Below are 24243 nucleotides of genomic sequence, written 5' to 3'. Positions count from 1 at the left end.
GCTCTATACATCACCTTCTCTGTTATCTTTCCTAGAAAGGATTGTTTTGAGATGCTGTTCTCCCTGGTACACATCTCATTGCAGACAATCGTATTTCTAAGAAGTAGGGGGTTGAATAAAATCATGATGAAAGATGAAAGGGACTTCAAGGGGCCAGATGGATCAACACTCTGCTCAGAACAGGTATAATTTGATGAGGTTGTTCAGGGCCACATCCAGCCAAGTCCTGGACATCTTAGATGACAGAGCCTCCATGAGTTCTTTAGGCAGCCAGCTCCAGTATTAAGCTGCACTAATGCTGAGGGATTTTTGAAGTATTAAGTCTGTGTGTTTAAATCTAAATTCAAATGTGTATATTTTAATATTGAGAACTAAGTTACATACACCAGCCAATAGCTAAACTGTGACCATGTTTCTCTGTTTAATCAGAACTTGCGATCACTTGTTGAAGCTTTGAGATGGAGTACTTGAAGGGTTCTTGCCTCATTGCCTTACACTGGTTTCAGAGTAGGTTGTGGGCTGGTATTTTGCTTTTGTGTTTCTTGGGGCCAGAAATCATATATAATCAGAGTTCACAGGTGTGGTGAAACAAGCCTGGAGTTTCAGTCACTGAGTTTATAATGGGATGTTTTCCTGTGTTATGCTGGAATAGCTTTCGCTCAGAAGTGGATAGAGACAGTGACCAGCGCAAACACTGATGAGGCAGTAGAAATCTATAAATAGTCCACTTTAATGTTCCAGTGCTTGTTAATGCATCAGGTCAATAGTTGAATTCTGCTATAATTTGAAAACATTCATCTGAGCCCAACTACTTGTTCTATGGATATATATACTAACACATAAAAGCACTATGGAAGAGATGACTGTAAAAAAGGATTAGGATCCTAACTCCTGTTTAGGTTTCTTTTCCTTTGCTGACTAAAGAGAACTGAGATAAATGTTAATGTATGTTGTGGTGTTAAAAGCTTTTACGGGAATTCAAAGATTATATATTTGCTGGATCTTGGTAGGTCACTTCTGCAATTTTCAGTGTATGTGTGTTTAGTCTCAGTATTACGTTCTAAATCTCAGGGGCTGTCTGAGCAGCAAAAACATTCAGAATCCACAAAAAGTGGCCAGAAAGTTGGGTTTCCTTCAACAGTTGTGGGGAGTTATCAGAATATTAGTTAAGCCTCATATAAATGGGAGGGGAAAACAGATTTATTTATCCTAGTACCTTTAAGGAGGGGAAGAAAATCCACAGGATTCATTGTCTGCCTAACTGGTCACCAACACACTTAGCACAGATGTGAGGGAGGGAAAATCTGTTCTGATGGTAAAAGGCAGAAGATTAAATTAAAGTCATTCTTAAGGGTGACTGGAGACTTAATGACTTTCAAACTAGGCCCAGAAATGAGAATAAAAATCAGGCTAGTCCCGTGGGAATTTTGTTTGCATCTTATACATAAATCTTATAATTAATTGTTTTAAGGAGATTATTATCTGAGACCCATCCAACCTTAATGGATGCTTTATCGTACGTTAAAAGTGTGCTTCTCTAATGGCTTTGTTATTTGTCTTAAAATTCTCAGGTCTCCAGCCCATGTTGTGGATGGTTGCCTTTGGGTATTTTGGAAAAAACAATTAAATATGACTGAACATGACATTATAATTACAAAGTAAATATGCTCTAATTGAGTAATTAACTCAACATTTCTTCCTACAGGCATTGTAGGAACGAATTCATGTTAGTGATCGCATTTCAGATCCTTTATTCCAAAGGAGGAAAAAAGACTGCAGTTCTTCATTATTTCTGCTTGGATGTAACACTCCTTAGATTCATCCATTGAAAAAAAAGTAATAACATGCATTTTTGGTACATTAGGTGTTTCTCAAACACTTTTAGTCAGGTGAAATAAGATGTTGAACGTACAAAGAGACTACTTGTGTCTCTCTTCTCACAAGTCAGCCCAGCTTTGTTGGGGACCAGCTATATTCTGCTTCATGCATTATTGACAAGAATAATAATCCTGAAATTGAAACTTGCCTTAAATAATATCGCTGTTAGCAGTCAGCTTCGTAAATCTGAGATATAGAAGGACTACAATGGGCTGTGTGAGAGGCAACAGAAGCCAAGTGGATTCAAAACGTGAGACTGATGGTGGTTGTATATACTGAGGAAAAAAAGTTGCACATATATGAAATGCATGGTATGTTGAATTTTAAATCTGGTACATGTTGACAAATGTCAGGAAGGCAGAAGTTGAGACTGATGTGCAGCCTCAAACTTTACTGTGGTTTTGGTGTTGTTGCTTTCACATAGTTCACAACGGGCCACAGCTTCCATGCAGAACCTACGTCTAAATATTAGAAATTTAGATTTAGTTGAGTGTTGAGTGATCTGATTTCTTTGGGAAGGATTCATCATATTGATTGCAAAGTTAGCAAATTAAGTCAAACAAGCCAAAATACTACTAAGGAAACAGAGGAAGTTCACAGAATTCATTGCTTTTCTGATTGGTGAGCAAGCAGACTTTTGTGTAGGGAAGAAACTTAGCCTGTGTGCTGTACTTCTCATGTGGTACTTAAGTCATCTGCTGTTGCTGAACAAAGAATCGTGCATGTGCACACAGTGTTTTCAGTTGTAGTTTAGGTTGGCCTGGTGTCTTCCAGAGAACGAGAATGCATTTATTCACTGAAAATTGGGACTGGTTGGCTTAATTGTGATTTCAAAGGGACTGTACAGGAGCAATAGGTAAAAGTGGATTATATGGCATTCTACATCACTTTCACCTCAATTGAGAATTTAAGTGAGAAACCTGAGATTTACAGATAAACAGATTTGGTGCAGGCAGTGTTGAAACTGACTTCTTGGACTGGTGAACTGCTTGAGTGATATCTAATGTCTTTTGTAGGATCCTCTAATATGTTTTGTAGGATCCTTGATAGGATCTCACTGGCTTTGGCTCAGTTGCACAATCCTGTAAATGCAAAGTGTCTGTTACTGCTCACGGGTATTTGGGATGTACTGGTCTTGCACTAAGCAGTGCAGTCCTGAGTTCCCATGCATGTTTCTCTGTGGTTTTCTCTGGAGAGGATTGATTATCTGTTAAATGTAGTAAAGCTTTTTGATTAAATCAGATGTGGGAGAATCCCACATTTGTGTGAAGCTCAGGATGGACTGTACTGAAGCTTAATTATTCATTTGGTGTTTGGGTTTACATTGTGATATTAATGTTACATCAATTTTTATTCAGGTTTTGAGAACAAATGCAATGGCATAGTTGTGACAGGAATGCAGACAGTTGATTTGGCCATTACAGCGTAAGTCAGAAATAAGAGTGAAAGAATGAGCTGAATATGATTTGAAGGTTTTTGTTTGCTTTAAGGCAAAGGGTGTCAAGAAAGAACAGGAAAACTTGTGTCTTAATTCATATGCAGTGATAAAAGCTGCTATGTAGTATGCCAGGAAGTCAGTCAGAAAACAATTAGAGGTACTTGTTACTGGCAGTTCCTAAAGGCAACTATTTAAGTCGTTGAAAACTAATCCCAAAAAGTCAGATATCAGGCTTCAGAAGAGTTGGCCATGGAGCTCTACAGGTGCTTGCCAGGATCTACAGGAAAGTATCTAAGCCTGTGATCAGACTTGAATCACTTAAAAAAGGATCAGATTTTAAAATATGAGAAATCCAACACGTTTGAAAACATTTTAAATGATTATAATGCTGTTTGCACCATTTCTTATGAAATACTCTGCTTAGACATTTTCTTAAGTGGCTTTAATTTGCTGTGTGTGTTTCTCACCTTACAATATATCTGTCAGTAAGTATTTGAATGATATGTACATCCCACTAATTTAATGCAAAGCTTGTCCCAAAACAAGGGCAAAGTTTTCTTTTGAATTTGGTGGTACATTTGAGTCCACAGCTTTCTATCAGTTCTTTTTTAGTATCTAGCGTTCTTGTTGAGAGCTTCTGTTATCCTTAGTTTGCCTAGATTTTGCTCATATTTTACAAGAACACCTTTATTTTTATTTTGGTATATGCATTTATGAGGTTCTGTTTGTTGTACTTCAAGAGGGCTTATCATGGAGGATGTAAGTACATAGAATATGGAGGTGAATGTGCCTGCAAATTGCTAAGCATTCTGGCACAAATGCATATGGATACACAATTTAGGAGAAATATGGATGGGTAAATTGTACATGGAGTCCATTGTACAGATACCAGAGGGCAGGAGTTAATCATCTCCCTGTGTCAGCACTGCAATACCATTTTGAAATACAATTTTAAAATACTTAGAGGATGGAATTACTGTAGGGGATGAAAAGCCCCACTTGTCATCTTGGGACTTAAAGCTCGAGTTTATGTGGCTAGTTATTTGAATGACAGTGATAAAAAGTATCTAAACCTGGTGCTCCAGCTACAAAACACCAAACGGAGAGGTTTGACAGATTGTCAAGTGCCATTTGGGAGATTAATGTAAAGTCTAGAGTATAGACGTTTAGGGGATCAATCTGTATTTTAATTTATTTTTATGTTTGGATGTAGACTTCCAGGAAGGCTATACTTCTTTCCTTTTGGAAGGCTGACAGAGAATGGTTTTCTTTTGAAGTTATCTGTCTGTCTTTACATATTTACATGTTCGTAGTCCCTGTAGAATGTACTTCTCCTGTATGTTAAATATTCTATTACACTTCCCTACTTGCCAGACCAACAGGCTTCAAAAATTTATTTTCTTTTGCTTTATAAACTCTACTGCGAGTGTGTTCTTATGTGGAGATATTACTCTGGGAGATGCAGGTGAAGAAATTAAAATGGTTTTTAATTTTAATGAAATGAGTGTTATGAAGCTGTGCGTCTTAACTGCTATCATCAAGCCTGGAAAAGACGCCGGCATGGCAATTGCGGAGAGCTTGATCCATCCACTGGGATGCAAGTCAGGGAGGGCAGCTCCTGCTCCCATCTTCCTGACTGCACAAGCAGGTGTGATCCTTCTGGCATGCCCAGGAAGGCAGTATTGCTGGTTTACTGCTCCAGCTGAGTTCAGGGCCAGGTCATAGACCCCGGCATGCTCATCTGCCTGTAGCTAAATACCAGATATTCTGGGTAGTCTTAGCTTTGGCAAGTGAGACTTGCACATTAGGATATGAAGAGGATTCTCTTCTATGTACTTATAATCTAATCTATAAAAAGTCTGTGCAGAGATCTTGGTGTGAGTTTTGAACCTTATCAGCTCACGTGTCATTTCACTGATGGATGCAGGTTGCATAAATCAAGTGTTTCACTTGAATGTAGAAATCACCATGAACACATGCAAATCTGACAGAAAAGGGGACTGCTCTCTGGTCTCTCTCCAGAGGCTGAACATGGTGGGCACACAGAAGATTAGATGCTAATGGATAAAATGAATTATCATAGACTCATAGAGTCATTAAGGTTGGAAAAGACCTCCAAGATCATCCAGTCCAACTGTCTTCCTACCACCAGCATTGCCCACTGATCTAAACATTTCTTGAACACCTCCCAGGATGGTGACTGCACCACCTCCTTGGGCAGCCTGTTCCAGCACGTGACTTCTCTTTTGTTTAAGAAGATTTTTCTAATATCCTACCTGAATCTCCCTTGGTGCAACCTGAGGCCATTCCCTCTCATTCTGTCACTGAATTCTGTTTCTCTTTCCCTCCCAGTAGTGCACTCGCTTATCAGTAGGCACCAGCGGGGCTTAAATAGCAATCATAGAGAATCATAGAATCATAGAATCATCAAGGTTGCAAAAGACCTATAAGATCATCCAGTCCAACTGTTCACCAACTACCAATAGCTCCCATTATGTCCCTCAACACAACATCCAATTGTTCCTTGAACACCCCCAGGGTCGGTGACTCCACCATCTCCCTGGGCAATCCAACTACACAAGGAGTTCTGGTTTTGTCTGCCATTTGTCCAGTATGTATCATAAGGCATTTGTGTTTTTTGTTTTCAAACAGTGGGAAAACCATCTCTGAAACCACTACAACATCTTGCTTAGACATATCTGCAGGTGCACTGAGTGGATATATGTGTGGATATGTAAGCAGAAGTGTAGTTCTTTTAGTGGGCCAGAGTAAGTGACTGATTAGAATGGAGCAGTTACGAAGGGTCTGAAAAGAAATTAGATGATTTGAAAGAAGGGTGAGATGGGCTTTGATTCCTGTAATCCAAGTTGCCTTATAATATGAAGACCTTCAGTCCAGAGAGTCTGAAGATATACAATAAAGGCTTTTAGGGATACACTTTCAAACTGTCATGTCTCATAGCATAAAACTAATAATTTTTCATAGGTTTCATCTAACCTCACTGTAGGTGTTCATCTAATTAGTCATTTAGAATCCAAGTATAGGTAGTGGAGAGGAAGGCAGCCATGGCCACAGAAGCTTATAGATGTTTGAGATTGGTTGCGGGGAGTGCCCTCTTGGGAGTTCCTTAACTGCACCTTCTCTACACAGAGAGCTATTAATGATTGTTAGAATGAGTGCCAGGTTTTAGATTGCTAGAACCAAAGAAATGAATACCACCGTCAGCTTGTGTGTTGACTTCTAATTTTGGTTGTCAACAGAAAAAGCATACTTGGAGAAAGGAGTTATATGCCTACGGTATGTTTTAATATCACCTGTCTTTCAGCTGACCTGCCTGAATGCAACTATATTAAATGTATATTTTCTGCCTGAATGCATGCTACAAAATGAAAGAGGAAAAAAATGAAAGCAGAGTTTGACTAGAAAAAGAGTAACTCAGGGAAAATCCCTCTTGGAAATGCAGGGAAGCTGTTTCTTGAGAAATCTACTGTTTCAGAGATATTCTTGAGGAATATTACAGTCCCCATCTGGGGTGAGAAAGATTCATTTATCCCAAGGCTGTGTTTAGGAGTGGAGAATACAGTGAGCACACAGTCAGTAGCCTCAGGATGGAGATGGGACTTTCCAGGCAGTGTCAGTGAGGGATGACAGAATGACAGAAGACACAACATCAGAGGAGCGGTGCCATAATCAGTTCAATCTGCTTCTCCTAGCTAGTGAGTGTGGTTAGCTGGGATGACTGGAATCTACAAAATTTACAAGGAAAGATTAACAGTTAGGTAATGGTGATGTAGAGAGTTTAACTCTTCATTCTGTGGGCTTTGTATTTTTGGGTGAACAAATACAGCATGCCTAGCTCTTGAAGTGCCATTTTTGAGCTTTTGGAAATTTATACAGTAACAGGATCCCAAAGGGAAGATAAATTAAGGTGCAGAATTCATTTGGGCTTATTGATGTACTGCTGGTAAACATGCTTCTACCTGCTGGAGCCTGGAGTGCTCTGCAGAGTGTGATGGATCCGTGACTTCAACCAGAGGGAAAGCCATTGTCCATCCAGGATACATCCAAAGGAAGAATGGAAAAAGATGCCATTCTGTGGGGATGTGAGGACAAGAGGTTGACCTGTCTTGACAGGGCAAGTTTTTCATTTGTTTTCTCCTAAATAAATGTGGCATACATGTTTCCCCCCCCCCCCCCAGACCTTTGTGATATTTTAATATCTCAAAGTATATATAACCTTTTGGAATTCACCCGCCTTGCTCTGGGAGGAGGGGTGTGCTGCAGCAGCTGCAATGAAGGAACCAATAAAACTTCCTGAAGAGCATCACCAGGACATTCTGCTCACAGAGGAAAGAGGAGCAGAGCAGTCTAAGGTGATGCCTGCCTTTTTTGAGATAAGCTTTGACCTGTGAAATAAAATCATTGCATTTTTTTAAATATATATTATTCATTTTTTAGTTTAAATTTGAAAATTTTGAAAATGAGAAGTAAGGGAACTTTTCCACAAATAATAATAGTAATAAAGCTATAAAATTTCCTGATCACGGCTCCCAGTTTGAACTTTCTATAGAAATCAAAAACATATGCTGCTCCTCTACGGGAAGCTTCTGTAATTCTGCACAGGATTGTCTGTGATGTTTTCTGTCATCGTTTTACCATTTGCTTTTGAATGCTCTTTCACTGCCAATGCTTTGTAATGATACAATGACTCAAAACTTGAGACAAGAGAATGTCTCAGGAAATGCATAGATTTAAGTGGGAGTGATTTGCTTAAAATAACGTGACTGTATTTGTAACACTAGTTTTCTGATTAAGCCATTGTGCTGCAAATAACTTGAAATTAGGACAGCGGAGGGGATCTCCAGTGTGTGTGTGAAAATGTTGGATTTATCCCATTACAGGCCTTGATACGTTCCAAAAGACTTCATTTTACTAAGAAATTTCAAAGTGGTGTGTTTTAAACATCGTCATAATAGTCTTATGTTTCTTACTATCCCTGGTCTATAGACGTCTTGTCTATAGACAGTGGAAAGTGCAGAAGAGACATCTGCCAAGCTGAAGAATCTCACTCAGGTTTCTGAGTCTTCCTGTCTGAGCATCAATATAAACCTAAGAGAAAAAGGTAAATAAATTAATTTAAAAAAGCAGGTCTGATGTGGGAGACAAAGTGTACACAACCCCTGATGTCACCCACTTGAGTTGAGGAAACCACTCCAGTGGTTGTCTTCCTCACTCATAGCAAGGGATACCTTATTAGAAGTCTGGGTTTGCTTGGTTACAGCTACCAAATATTTAATCTCATGAGGATTTTTCTTGGTAGGTGCAAGGGTCGTCTAGTGTCAAAATCCTCTCATGTGCTTGTGCTGGGAAACTATGAACATTTTTTTTTTATTTTTTTTTTAACCATCTCTTATGTAAGACTAAATGACTCAGATGCCTTCAGTCTCTCATTGTAAGACATTGTCCCGGTCTGACTCACATGTCTTCAGTCTCTCACTGTAAGATACTGTCCCAGTCTAAACATTCTTTTATGTCTTTTTCTGAATTCTTTAAACTAATTTAATATTCTTTTTGAGAGAGCTGGAGACTGAACTGCAGTATTCCACAGTAACATTATGGCAGTCTGTACAGTCGCATTACCTGGACTTTTAGGTTTGTGTGTAGGTTGAAACTTCCATGTTGTCTACATGTTAGTTCACTCTGATCATTCCTTAGAGCAAGCAAATCAGTTGTCAGTCCAAAACAGTAAAAGAAATAGGAGTTAACTTGCACACAAGCTCAGCTTCCAGACAGGGAGGGCACAGTAACTGGTGCCAAATTCCAGACATTATGAGAGATGCCCGTTCCTTGGTAAATAAGCTGGATGTCTTTTTTCCTAATGAGCAGAAGAAGTGTACGATTTCATAACCAGATTGTGATGAGATCTGAGAACTGTTAGAAAGATGCAGCTGGAGCAGTGGCTGGAGCTCTCTTCTGTCAGTGCAGTAATACTACCTGCAGTAAGCAAAGGTGCCACAAACCCAGCGTGCGTGTGCTCATGCCACATTTGCTCTGGTGTATGTAACTTCAGTAATGATCTGCTTTTACATAAACAGGATTTTTTAATTTTGGAAAAAATCTATGGCAAGAGTCTCAAACATTTGCCTGCATCTACTGCAGAAGAGGTGAAAGAGGCTGGTTAACAATGTTTAAGTAGATAGCTGGTGGCAAAAGAACTGTTCCCTATTCCAGCGTTGCACAACAGTGTTCAGTGTAAGATGCTGGCTTTTCTCCTCATGAAGGTTTGTACAAAGAGATTGTCTTGCTAGTTTTCCCCACCTTTTTTTATTACTATTATTTATTTTTATTTTATTTTTTCCTTGGCTGCAGTAGCAACCTTCTGATTTAGTGCCTTATTTAGCTTGGGAATGCGCTTGACCAGCAGAGCAAGTCAAGAGTGCTTGTTTTTGCATCTGGATATTAGACATGCTTAGCATTCAGACTTGGAACGTACTCTGAGAGGATACCAGTAAATAAAATAGGTTGGTAGAGGAATGTCTGTATGTTAGAGATAGAATGTACTGCTTTAAATACCCAAATGATTCAGTAAAATCATTTTCTAAGAGTCTATAAAAATGTGACTATAAATCTGTTAATACTGCAGTGCCTCTGGATCACAAATGCCTAGTTTGAATAAAAGTATGTTTTTTCAAATTGCTTTTCTCTGTCACCCTGAAATCAAAACAAAACATTGTTTTCCTTTGTTGAATATTATGGTTTATAATTGTGCAGTTAGTAATTTTCTGTGGATTTATTGTAATGGAGGTTTCCAAGCAAAAGCATTTTCCCTTGCCATGTAGAGCCTGTTGCATATGAAGCATTCTCTTGATTCTGTAGGAAAAAAATAGATGTAGAATGATAATACAGAGGCAGCATTTTTCCCCTTCAGTTCACATTTTGCCACCTTTTGCATGAATTCTCTCTAGCACCTTAATGGTGGAAAGTTAAAAAGAGGCCTCCTGTTGAAATGTCTTATTTTTAAATAATTTCATTGAAAATAGATTGATATCGGTTGTATTACTCAAATGAAGGGGGAAAAAGTACCTATTTTCTACCAAATCCATAAGCAAGCGAACATTTGGTATGGTTGCTTTCAACACTTTCCCCTGTGGCTCCTTTTTCTGGTCTTTGGTTGGTCTTACTGCAAGCAGCAGGGAAAAGCACTTCTTCAAAATGTAAAAGTGTGGTTGTTGGAACACCAGGATTAACTGATGAAATCAAAGTCAGTTTTGACACATGAAGTGTCTTTTAGTATACTTTCCTTTGTAACCGACTGCATTTCAAGTAGGGAATGTATCTTTAATTTATGAGGATACTGTGTATTCAATCTAAAATTAGATAAATACAGCTTAAAATAGACTCTAAGTTACGGTTTTCTGGAAAGCAATAAATAGTTTTTAGGTGATTCTGTTTTGTGTGGGTGCTAATGACATAACTTACAGACGTCTGTTTTTTACAAAGTATAGTCTATTAGCCACCTCTGAAAATTAGATACATGCTATTCCATGAAGTTTTATGCCCAATACTTTCTAACATCAGTAGTCAATTTTCAAAACTTAGACCAAGCTTCCTCTACACAAGGAGAAAGGTTCTTAGACAGAATCGACTTCTAGAACTGAATGGTGCTTAGGAGCCCTGTTTTAGAAGTGAATGTCACCATCTTTATGGAGCAAGCAATGAGATTCAATATCTACCACAAGAATAGGAGACATTAAAACTATGTATATTTCTGTGGGGAAATGTAGATAGAGTGAGAAGCTGTGCATGTTTTCTGACAGAATGACACACATGGCACTTAATAGAAAGTTAATTTGAAAACTAGATGATTGAGTAGAACAAGAATACAAGAACAAGTGATGATTCTAGGTGTTTTAGGGAGAAAAATGGTTTGATATGACCTTAATGCATAAATCCTTGCTCACTCATGTACCTTTGATTTGGATGTCTGCTGTAATCTCAGACCTCAAAATCCTTTTCACAGACCTGCAGACAGTGGTAATACTAAGTATGGTGATGGGTAGCCAAAATGGTTAATGGAATCTGCCCATTTTGAATGAGAGGACCAAAGAAGGAGTCAGGTGGGGGTCAGACGGCCTTCAGAGGTCCCTTTAGCCAGAGTTACTGTATGATTAATGACTTCCTAATGCAGGTGTTCTGACTGAGACAGATGGCTGGCAGAGAGTACCTACAGCACGTAAAAGGAGGTTAGATGTATGTTCTTCTAAACTCTTGCTATGTCCTTTCCAGCAAATTCTGCCTGCTGTCTGGTTTTGCACATCTGAATGCTGGCCTGATAAACAACAGGAGGAAGGAAAAATCTCGGCCTGAAAAACCAAAAAGATTTGCACAGTGCTTAGTTTCAGGGCTGATTTCCATTCAGTTTGGATGCTTAAGCATTTTTCCTTTATTTATTTATTTATTTATTTATTTTTCTATTTTGTTTTGTTTAGATCTGTATTGAAAATCAGGCCATCTGTAGATCAGATAGAGATTTCCATATAGTTTTATGTTTTGTTATTATTGTTTTTAGCAGTCATCTACCTGATACAACTGGGAAGTGACTGCTCTGTGGACTTCAAATTGTTTAGATATCACACATTTGTATGTATTTTTCAGACTCTATTTGGGACCGTAGTAGAAACAGCCATCATAACTCCTGCAGAAGAGCAGCTTCAGGGTTTCTCTGTACCTTATGCACAATCATATTGTGCATGTACTCCCCACACGTGCAAGTAATTTCACCTCATTTTATCCAATTAAATTTTATGTACAAAATTTTTGAATTAGTTGTGTACAGTGTGAAAAGAGATTGACAATCCCATCTGTCTCTAAAGACTGGAAGGAACGGTCCTCTTCATTTACTACAGAGAGAGCTTAGACAAGATCCCTTTTCTCTTCTGGTTATTTGGCTAAAGTGAGATAAACCACATTTATGGCTTTCTGTATTGATTGCTGTCCCACTGTGTGTTCTCAGACAAAGAATCTGGATACCATCTAGTACAGTAAAAGCTATTTTAAACCTGTAAGAGCCTTGTTTCTTTCCAGGATAGTTATATTTAGATTATTCACTAAGTGAAGAGTAATCATTATTCACCAATAAGAAAATGACAAGCAGTTAAGTTGACAAGTTTGTCAGAAGAATCCAATCTACTGAGTTACAGTTAATCTCTAGAGGACTTCTACTGATGTCAAGGAAACTTTTACCAAAGATGTATTTGATCTCAGTATCTCTCATGGTGGTAGCTTTAATTTAGATGAGTGTTGCAAAAAGAATAATAATTGCATTTAAGAATAATAAATCACTTCTGACACTCCTGTTTGAGGATCTGTGCCTAGAATTTGTCCAACTGATATGTTGTCCTTCTGGGAAATGTATCGTGACATGTACACATGTTACAACAAAGGTTTTGTACTGATAGGTACACTAAACTGTTACAAGTGAAGAACTTGGGCTTTTAATTTATATTCCATTTGGTGTTAGAAATGCCTTTTGTGTTTTGCATTCTGTAGGAGATTACATTATCACAGCAGAACTCCAGTTTTGTGTAAATGTTTTCGTTAGACATTCCTTCAAATACGTAGCTAATTGGATTCTCTTGGACCTACCTGAGATTAGCGCAAATACTGCTGTTAGTAAAAGGGATCCTTACATCACTACTCTTACGTTGCTGTGTTTGAGTTTTATAAGTGAGCAGTGGTTGATGATGGAAAGAAAAGTGTTCCCTGGATTGATTTCTGAGAGCTTAATGTAGGTGCCACCAGCAATGCACCTCAAGAAAACAAAGAGGATTATCTGTGGATTTCTTTGTATTTTATATCTTGTAGCTTAAAGGCTATGAGAAAATGGAAATCCTTCAAAGGAAATTGATCATCCAACACCCCCCAAATAAAATTATCTCCTAGTAGAGTTTTTAGTCTGGTTGAGTTATAATACAGACTTCTCTGGCTCTCTTTTTATCTTTATCAATAATCAGACTTTTCTTTTGAGATACTTGCCTTGGGGTAGAAGAAAGAAGCTTAGCATTAATATGCTCACTGCTTCTTTCCTCTTCCTCCACCTGAAAAAGGAAAGCTTGCTTGCCTGTTTTTCTCCTGAAACTTTTTCTGTTCTTGTTTGTTTTATGTTAGATCACGCTGTAAAAATATAAAACTAAAACAAAATAAAAACATTTATCAGTAAAAAAACCCAAATATTTGCTACAAGATTGTGTCTCATTTTGAAAAAAATGGAGCACACATGCAAAAGCAAGTAAACAAATAACCTGAACTGTGCTCATTGGAAAACATAGTATTTTCAAAAAGCAAAGTAGTCTTTAGAGGCTTCTGTCATCACATGGTGCATATGGAACAATTAAGTGATCAGAAGCAGTGAGCATGGGTTTATGAATGATAGGACCTGTCTATCCTGATCTCCTTCTAAGACAAGGTGACCTGCTTAGTAGATGAGGAGGTTTCCCTGGATTTTAGTAGTGTTTGACAGTGTTTTCCACAGTATTCTGGAGAAGTTAGCTTCTGATGGCTTGGACGGGTGTACAGTTTGTTGGATGGAGAACAGGCTGAATGATCGAGCCTAAGCCACAGTGAATGCAGTTTAATCCAGCTGGCATCTGGTCACCTGTGGTACTCCCCATAGCTCAGTCTTGGGGTCAGTTTTGTTTAATGCTTTTATCAATGGACTGGGTGAGGGGATCGAGTACACTCTTAGTGAGTTTGCAGACAGTAAGAAGTTAGGCTGGACTGCTGATGTGCTTAATGGTTGGAAAGCTTCGCAAATGGATGTATTGACAGGCCATGCATGGGCATGTGATGCTGAACATAGGGAACTGCTGGGTCCTGTGCCTGAATCACATCCTCATGCAGTGACATAGGCCTTGGGAAGAGTGGCTGATAAACTGTCTCTCTGAGGAAGACATGAGGGTGTTGACCATGTGGCCAGATGGCCAAGAAGACAATTGGCAGCCTGGCTTGCACCAGAAACAGTATGAACAACAGGGAAAGAGAGGTCGTGGTTCTTCTGTTTTCAGTACTGGGGAGACTGCACCTTGAGTACTGTGGTAAGTTTTGAGCCTCCTGCTTCAAGGAGGATATGGAATTGCTTGAGCGTGTGCGGAGAAGAGCAATAAAGTTGCTGAAGGACCAGAAAAGAGTTATGAGGAGGGAGTGACCAAACTGGGACATGGAGCTGGTGATGTGTCAGACTGATGGTTGGACTTGATCCTGAAGATATTTCCCAACATTTCTGACTTACATGAAATAGGTAATGGAAGACTCTGGCAATGATTCTATCTGTTTGTCCACATTTCAGCATTCTCCTATGGTGTTTTCAGCATGTGGATGATAAAGAATGACTTTTCAACTAAAGCATATTGACTGACAGAAAGGCAACAATTATTTCAGGCCATTGTTCTTCTGAGTAAAGTACAGATTTGATGGCAATAATGCAGTCAACTTCATGCTTGTTCATTGATTAAAAGAGGAGATTAATGTACAACGATTACGTGCAAACAAAGGTATTGGTAAAAAAAGCAGAAATAACTACAATCATGCTAAAGTATGAAAGATAGTATCCTTTAATTAACACTATTCCTTTTGTTTTTTACCTTCTCTTATCAGAAGATAGCAAACTGTGCCATATGGGCAAATGACACTGGAAGAGCCTTTTTAGTGCCTGATCAGAGGTTTCAGTAAGCCTATATTTATCATATGAGGCCAAGCTTAGCTCTCAAAATGCTTCAAATCTGTTGAATTTTGTTCTTATCTGTCCAGTTTCTTTTAGAGTGGTGTGTATGATCCAGATAACACAAGAAACTGCATAAAGGCCTGCAGTGAAATTAAGGAATACTACACCATGATCTATCCTGTGCCTCAGCTGAGTAAATCATTTCCTAGGGAAACAAAAGGAACAGTAGCATTGTTGCCTGTATTCACATGTGCGCATGAGAGTGATCTCAGAGTCTGCAGTGCTTGGAGGGTAAATGATAGAAATCAGTATCTCAGTGCCCAGATCTTTTGCATATCTAAGAAAGTGCAGATGGACCATATGGAGGAAAGATATTATCAAGAGGGCAGTGGCTTTCCAGTATACTCTATATTTTTCCATGGAAAGAATGTATTTGTGGTAAACTTAAAAAGAAGTGCTGTCCTACCATTTATTCTCATGTTCATGGGGAGTTATTTTTGTTTGTGCTTTATTCTCAAGCTGGGAATCTATTGCACTGAATGTTCTACCAATGTAGAACAAATGTCTTTTCCCTTCTCAGAAAATTTGTGATCTAAATTATGTTGGCAAAGCTACAGAAATTTACCTTGCAGCATCCCCAGTGAATTTTGATGTGTAAATATTTAACCTAAAAGTGTTCATTACTAGACATGAGGGGGGTGCGTGCACTCGATCTCTTCATTGAAATGGACTTGTTTTTTCACACTGCTGGTAGCTTATGGCATCCTTTATACGTTTATGTTATGCAGAAAAAAGAAAGCTCTGTTTGGAGAGGGGAGCTAAAGAAGACAAAGATCTAGTTACAAGTAAAGCTTGGTTCTTGAACAAGATTTCTTGTTTAGATTTTAAAATGTTTAGTCTCAAATATGGTGAATGAACTGTATTCAATCATGAATCCTTTGCGTGTGTTCTGAAGCTCCAAAACAATTCACACACACACACACACAAAATGCTTTAACTCTCTTATCTGGGCAAACAACTGCACACTGAATTTTGGTCTGACAAGATGTTTAGAAGTGTATGTGTATATTATAAACTTTGTTACAGCAAAAGCCATAGTTAGGTTGCAATCCAGCTTGCACTATATCCCTGTTGCTACTTACAAATTTCTTCCATAAAAAAGAAAATAAATCTGTTTCTGGGGAGCAACGAGTCATTTTACAGCTAACTGTCAGTATTAAAAGGCATTTCAAATTTCAGAATACCCCTTTAAAAAATATGAACTGTGTTTGTAGTCTTGCATTTGGAACAGAGAATCTTAAGAAAAGTCAACTAGCAAGGCAAGCTGGATCAGGCCCCAGGCAACCTGATGTAGCTGTGCATGTCCCTGTTCATTGCAGGGGAGTTGGACTAGAAGGCCTTTAAAGGTCCCTTCCAACTCTAAGGATTCTATGATTCTATAAAAGTGTAATGATGATTTATGGAAAAGGCTGTTTTTTCATATAAATCAACTGGGTTATTTCACTTCATGAATTTAAACTCTATGTGTGTCTAGGTGTTAATATCCTGAGATATTGAAATGGTTTTAGAAAAATGTATTTGCAGAGTGAGGGTCAGATTTTAAAACCAAATAAATGAAGTTCCAGGGCAATTGGACTGAGGGCTGTCCCTAGGAGGAAAGAGAGCATGTATAAATCTTACAGCATGCTGATAGAGCTGCGTTGACTGAAAGGATTGAATCAAGGGTGGTTTATTCTGAGGAAGTGCCTTTTGTTGATATATAAATCACGAAAAAAAGAATAGAAATTTTCTATGCAAGGCCTCTCCTTCAGTCTAACAGAAGATGAGTACAAATCTAGCATCATGTGTGTGGTGCTTGTTTAAAAGACCTAGGGTGTGAGTGATACTACTGCCAATCCTGAAGATCAATATGCATATGTAATTGTCACTGTTGTTAGAAAGTGTTTCCTAATGTATATCATTGTTTTTCCTTGTTGCAAAAGCCACTGCTTATTGCTTATTCACTGTGCGTACAATGAAAGATTGTTCTCTTTCTGTTCTTTGAAAAAAGATACATATGCTTTTCATATTTATATATGTGTAGTATATATGACATCTAACATACGGTATATACAACATCTAACATAGACTGTTACCATGTCCCTTTCTCCATCACATCCTCAAGAGCAACAGTCCAACTCCTGACATTCCCACTTCCCATCACTTTGCCGAAGAGCTCATGTTTTTTGGGCCTTTTGTTGATCTCATTGTTGATCTTTGTTTCAGCCTGAACTGAGCCACGTGAGCTTTCCTGAAGCGTGGAACACAAAGTTGCCCATTGTATTGCAGCTGAAGCCTTAGGAAGAGAGGGATCAATTGTTCTGCATAGATTCTCTACCTGTTTATACACTACACTGAAACGATGGCATTTTGAGAATAGAAAGCAGTATGACAGTATTAGCTCCTATTGTGCTGGGCATTCAGTATAACCCCCAAGGCTCTTCTGAAAATAATTTGGGCAGATGATTCATTTTGCTTAAATGCATTACATTTTTTCCCTGCTGAACTCCATGTTATTTTTAAGACTCTCCAATTTGTGAAGCTCATTTTGAATTCAAATCCCATCCCTCAGTATATTTGCTGTACCTTCCTCCTTCATAGTTACATATACATTTTATTATGCTATTCACCATTTCATCATTGAGATCATTAATGAAGATGTAGAACTGTGCATGCTTTTGGGTACCTCTATTTGAGTCTGATTAGACTGTGTACGAATGACAACTGCTCTCAGGCATCTACTGTTTGGGCTTTGTGCTCTATTGCAGCACTTCTTTTTCTTGTTCCTGTATTCCTAGCATCCTTGTGGAACTGTTGTACAAGACCTGATGAAAGTATTAATAAGGTCAGGAGACAGGACCGCTATCACTTCCATCATCCCTGTATAATCTGTTGCACTGTTGTGGAAGGAATTAGTTATATTCATGACAGATGCATATCCACTTATGTTTTTCTCCTTTTTTCCTCCAAGTACTTGTTGATACTTTTTGTTTTACTTATCCCTCATTATTTTTGTTTATTTACTTATGGAGACTGAAGCTTAACTGAATTTAAATTCTCATTCTCAGATTTCTCCTGTCCTTTGAGTTCAGAACAGCAGCTGGCAACTCTGAGATTACTTAAGTGGCTTCCTTAAATGTTTTCGCATGCAATACCAAATGTATGTACTTTCAGCTAGGATCCTACTTATCTAAGTATTCTTTCTAAACTTACTCTTTCCCTTTCTGGGTGGAAACTATACCTTGTTTTTCGTTTGTGGATTCATTTTGATCGTCACCTGCTCTTGGTCTTCCTTTTATTCCTTTCTTTAGTGATGGTAATCTTTAAGCCCTGTTGACATCATCTTGCATACACCATCTCAATTGGTTAATGGATCAGCGTTTTCCACTTTCTTTGTATTATTAACAAATGGTGACGTTCTTTTTTATTGTTCTTCAGGTTTCTTGTTAGGTGCCTCTTCACCTCAGTATCTGATTTTTTTCTCTGCCTGCTTGAATTAGTCTACATAAAATCTTAGTAGTGTTAACCAGTTTCCTACTTTCTGTATACTTGCTGTCAGCATTCAGCTGAGGCGCTGATTGAACCAATTTTATCTTTTACTGTACTCTTCTGCTTTGGGGAAAAATGCAGTTGTGCAACACCATTGTTCTGAGGTTTTCATTCTTAGGATTCTGATGTTTCTGGTGATTAGGGGGGGTGGGGAAAAGAACAGTGAAGACCTACATTGGCATTGCTCCATTTTCTTTTAAAAATTCATCTAAGCACTAAGTTCCTCTCAAATAAGTATGAGGCAAAATAGATAAATGCAGGGCATTTAAAACTTGCAATTTCATCATGTCATTAACTGGATCATTTCTCATACAGAATGATTGCTGCTTAGATTTTTTTTTCCTTTAAATGAAGCTGTATATTAATAGGAGGCTTGCCAGATGTACATTATTAGAATGCAAATAGCTCTTATATGCTGATGACCACTAAAGCCTTTATGGCACTGTGGCAATGTAGTTGTAAGCTTACAGTGTCAGGTATTTTGTGCAGCGTGGTTCATTTCCCATGGTATAGCAACTTTATCTGCTACTTTTCTGACTTAGTTCTGATTTTGAAAGCCTTTCTTCTGTTACTGTGGCATTTGAAATGATTCTGCAGTTTTTCTTCCTTGCAGAAATGAAAGTTGATCCCTAAGATCTCAGAATCAAATGTATCCATTATATTCACATACAGACTTTCCCATTTACTTACCATGCAAATATCTAAGTTCATGATCTGTAACAAAGGTACTTGAGAGAGAAGAGTTTTCCTCACCTGCAGGACGTAGTCAACAGCACAACATCTTGCTGAAGGATGGCAGGGATTAGCAGGGTGGTGATGCTGCAGATTCCAATGCGTAGTGAATTATTCCATTTGGATGGGAACCGAATCTCCGTTTTCCATTTCTTGTCAACTTCTAGTTTTACAACTGTGTAAATAAATATGGCGGAGGTGGTTTAGGTATGGCGAAACGTTATTTGTAGCGGAGAAATAGAATGAAGTGTTTTAACTGAAAGGTTGCAAAATGAAAATAGCAATGCCAGTAACTGCAGCTCTCAGGTTACAGAAATGTTTTGCTGAGTTTTCTCCCTGCAAGTTTGGCTATGCTGTCCTTGAAAATTTTGCACAGTTCTTCAGTGTACTTTCCGTGGAATTATGTGAACATCACTCTTTTTGATTTAAGCTATGTTTCTGAACAGCCTGTAGATCAAGGCATTTGTCGCTGCCATGAGTTATTCAGTAAAGACAGTCTGTAGCCTCTGAGCTTCATAAGTGGACAGATATTTATCAGTAATCAATATTTGTTAATATAAATCTGTCATTACTGGCTCATCTTTTGAAGTTAATTTGAGATAAAGCACTTTTTTAATGGGTAGAATTAAAAATAACAAATGACCAGAAGCGTCTTTAACTTTGCTGGCACATTGATGTTGGAGTGCATAAACCCGAATCCTCACGTGAAACCTAACTAATAAGCAATAATAATGGAGAAACTTAACACATTCCCAAATTGCAAGAAAAGTCTTCATTAAAATAGAGCAGCTGCTTATTTTCTGGACCACATGGTCTAGTCAGCATGATAGGAACAAAGCAGTGATGGATCAGCAAGTTTGCTTTTGCTGGAAGATACACACATTTATTTTATCCGCTCTAATGTGTCAATATTAAAGAAGAACTGGAGTTGGGAGAATAATTAGAGTAATTTTCCATTTACTTTTCTCTCCAGCTTGCCTCAGGCTAGAGAGGTCAATTGGATGCTAAGGAGAAAATGTGCATCTGGAACTAGTCTGAAAATAAATACGTATCCCATAAGTAGTGCTGTGTACAATTTGCTTAGTCTTAGAGAACTAACTAAGTTTGTCTGCCATTTGATTGCCTTCTTCATCTAGGAAATGTGCTTAGTCTGTGTGGTTCTGAAAGCAATTTTTCTTCAGTTTCAAAATCTGAGGGATGTAAGTTAACTATTTCTCATTTCTTGCTTCTTTCAGCTTTCCCTTTCACTTCTCAGAGTTACATTACTCACCAGCTCTCTTTGGCTGGTTTGCAGCTAGGAAGCTTCCCAGTGACAGAGACAAGCTCTCGATTTTCTAGCTGTGTGGTAAAACAACGGCAGCCTGGAAATCTCATGGCAATACCTGACATAAAATAACATCTGACTCTATCATGTCCTTCCTTGCAATTCAGTGAGATGAACTTTAATATTTTGCATGCTTTCTGGGTAGGAGCATACCCTGTAGCAATGTAGGTGCCAATGTAATTGTATTTATTCTACCTGATCTAATTCGTGTAATGCTGTTATGGCTGTGATTTCTTGGCATTGCACATCTGGCCATAAAATATGCATCTTAGGTAATGATTTTATTTCAAAACCTTGAAGCTGTTTGTTTGTTCTAATTTGGCTTGTCTTTCATCCAGTACTTTCAGCACAACAGGTAGCATGTGGTCTTCTGTTTGTTTTGTCCTGTGAACTATAGGAGCACATCTGCTCTGTTTAATAACACCATGCTTCCACATTAATCTAAAGAGGTGAAACACAGTCAGTAGATAGACTTTGTGCTTGCCTTGAAATAAAAAGTGATATAACTGTGTTACTGGCTTTCTACTATCCAAGTTGTCCGCTTTTCTGAAGCACAGTCTCTTCAATCCAAAAGCAAGGGAACCACAGACCCCCAAGGCAAACATCCTCACTGGAGAGGCACAGGTGGCTTCGTAACTGTCTTTGCTGTAATGACTGAACAGTTGGGCTGGCTTGAAAGGGTGACCTTAAATTCTTGTACTGTTAAGACCTTCCAAGTATCAGACACATTGCCTGACATATTTATTCTGTTATTATGATTGAGAAAGCATATGCTTCTTCAGTGTCAGCTAAAAGAGGTGCAAAACATGGAGCTGCCTATCTTGGCATTCCTGCCAGTACAGGCTTTTTAGTGTCTGTTACTCCATTGATTTTCAAATATTGAGCTTTCTTAAAGTCAGTTTTTTGTTCAGGATAAGGAATCAGCTCCAGGTTCACACTGTGTGTTGATTCGTCTAAAGTTGACTGTGTACACAACATCATTTAGCGCATAGAAGTGATGAACTCTGTCCTCATGCTGTGGTTACTGCTTCAGTGTCCCTTTTATTCAGGCTGCTTTATGCTTATACGTGGGCAATGTTTGCAGAGAGAATACAGCTCACTGTGGAAATTTCACTTTACCTTGAAGTGATCTTGAAAACAGAAGGATTTTTACTATAGACTCGAGAGTATTGTTTTGTTTCTGTGCCACATACCAAATAGAATAGTGCTGCATGCCTGAGTGATAGAGGTGAGAGCTGGCCTCACCTTTTAAGCTTTCAAACGATCTAACTTGCAAAATGTGTGGGTAAAAAACGAAGTGAAGGGCGCATTCTTTTCTGTGGAATTTCTGGAGATTGAATTGATTGGAGACACTTCTAACAGCTGTGTCCTTTGGGCTTCTTGGGAAACTCTTGCAAGATGAATGATTGCACAGTAGTATTATTTTTGAAATGAGGGCTTGAATTGCAGGAACAAGCTCCCACTAAGTGGATACCCTACACTTATCCTTAACCTCAGATTTTGATTTTACTGATGCATGTGATTTAAGAAAAAAAGCTTTATCTTTTCTACTGTTAAAGGAACACCTTCACAGTTGTTTTTTTTTCCCCTCTCCTTTCACAGGTTCCAACTATGGGAGTCCCCGTCCAGCTCATGCCAACATGAATGCTAATGCAGCTGCAGGGCTTGCCCCGGAGCATATCCCTACACCAGGGGCAGCTCTGTCCTGGCAAGCTGCAATTGATGCTGCCAGGCAAGCCAAATTGATGGGTAGCGCTGGCAATGCAACAATATCCACGGCTAGCTCCACGCAGAGAAAACGGCAGCAGTATGGGAAACAGAAAAAACAGGGTACCACGACAGCTACGCGTCCTCCTCGGGCACTGCTGTGTTTAACACTGAAAAATCCCATCCGGAGGGCATGCATCAGCATCGTCGAATGGAAATATCCTTTTTTGATGTTCTCATTTGGAAAACAGCAAATTGTTAGTGTGCATCAGGCGCTATTCATATGTGTGAATAAATCGATGCCTTAAGTTGAAAGGTGCCATTGGGAACATAAAGTACACAAGCAGTATTTGCTGTCTTAACTGAAATCATTTATGCTGAAAAAAAAAATATACTTAGGACTGAAGCCTTAACTGTACCCTTGTGTAAGAAACTACCAGAAGCTTAAATGATAAAGGGTAGAGGCTGAGATCTTTTAAAAATGTGGCTGAAGCTGAAATTGATGGGAGATATGCAGGGTATCTGAAGCCAGAATTAAACCACTCCATGGGACTGATGGCAGCTACTGCCTTTCCCTTCTTTTTGCAGAGCTTTAGCTGCATAAACAGCTCTGGAACTTGGAATCAGATGATTTTTCATTAAATACACAGCATCACCATTTCTACAGTATGGAGAAAGGAATGGGGAAAAATGGGGTTGAGAGGAGAACGAATGAAAAAAAACCCACAAACCTGATGTGATAAAGCCCTGAAACGAGGCTAAGCTCTGTTAATCATGTTGGGATTCAGTTGAAACCAATAAGACTCCCTAATATATGGAAAGATAAACTGATTATCTCAAAGTAGGGAAAAAGACAGATAGTTAACATGATCCTGCCACATGTGCACATTCAGTATGGGGCCAGAGCTAGCAGGCTGAACAAGAGACAGATTGTCACAGATGATAGATGATAACCACTAACATAGAGCTGCAGAAGGCAAGGGTCAGTGCTGCTTTCTTGGAAAGCCAATGAGACCTTGGCTGTTGGCTCCTTCATGTGGAAGGAGCAAAGTCTACTTCAGTCAGCTGAATCTGATCAGCAAAGCTGGAAGTTGTGAATTTGGTGTGAAATAGAAGCAGAAGTAAAAATATAACTCCCCTGTTTCCCTGAAGAGAAACCAAGACCGACTCTGAACAGTAATAGTCAGTAAATCACAAGCTAATGGGATTCTTCAGTAAATGTGAAAGCAAAAGTACGTTAGGGGTAAATAAGCATGTCAGGGGAAGGCAATACTGAACTCAGCAGTAGTTAATATGATTTGAAAAAAAAAAAAAAGATGCCGTTTAAGACAATGAGATAATATTGTCCCTTTGAGGGTCTAGTGGGACACTGAAAAGATAAAAACAGAATCTGAGCATATTATGATATCATTTTCTGAAGAGCAACTTGCTAAAAGCATTGTTGTCGATTGTTAAATATCCTAAAAGTTTCTGCCTGACTATTCCTTTCTTCAGATGCTAATTTTTAATCCCTTTGATTGTGGTTTGCTACTATTTATCCTTTCTGGCATAGCTGAGATACTTTGAGCATAAGGTGATGGATGATGACTAACAGGATGAAGCTGAATATTGGTTTATTTGCCAGCACCCCAGTAAGCACAACTATAGAGAAAGAGCACATAGTGACATTTGATAAATGAATAAGATCAGCAATGAATGATGGGAATGATGTGTTGTAGAACAGGATACAGCACTGCTGAGATCAAGAGGAGGACCAAACAATGTGATTAAAGCAATCCCAAGATGCTGACACTTGCATTTATTTGGTATTTGTTTGGTTTTAGGTGAGTTGGTGGAAATATCTTTTTCCTCAGAACC

The 24243-nt window shown here is 38.6% G+C and overlaps 1 protein-coding gene across 33 annotated transcripts in view; it reads left to right on the top strand.

Annotated features, from left to right (window-relative positions):
* Positions 1-24243, top strand: part of CACNA1C (calcium voltage-gated channel subunit alpha1 C) — a 449097-nt gene that overhangs the window by 44161 nt on the left and 380693 nt on the right. For all 33 annotated transcript variants that reach the window (XM_085540251.1, XM_085540241.1, XM_085540190.1 and 30 more), the window contains exon 2: positions 22282-22604. In XM_085540251.1, the coding sequence (XP_085396377.1) occupies positions 22282-22604 (323 nt within the window). The remainder of the gene's footprint in view (positions 1-22281; positions 22605-24243) is intronic.

This window comes from Coturnix japonica, chromosome 1 (assembly GCF_054131305.1).
Source record: "Coturnix japonica strain WE chromosome 1, WE-NBRP24, whole genome shotgun sequence".
Taxonomy (NCBI): domain Eukaryota; kingdom Metazoa; phylum Chordata; class Aves; order Galliformes; family Phasianidae; genus Coturnix; species Coturnix japonica.
This window is presented reverse-complemented; position numbering and strand designations above follow the sequence as displayed.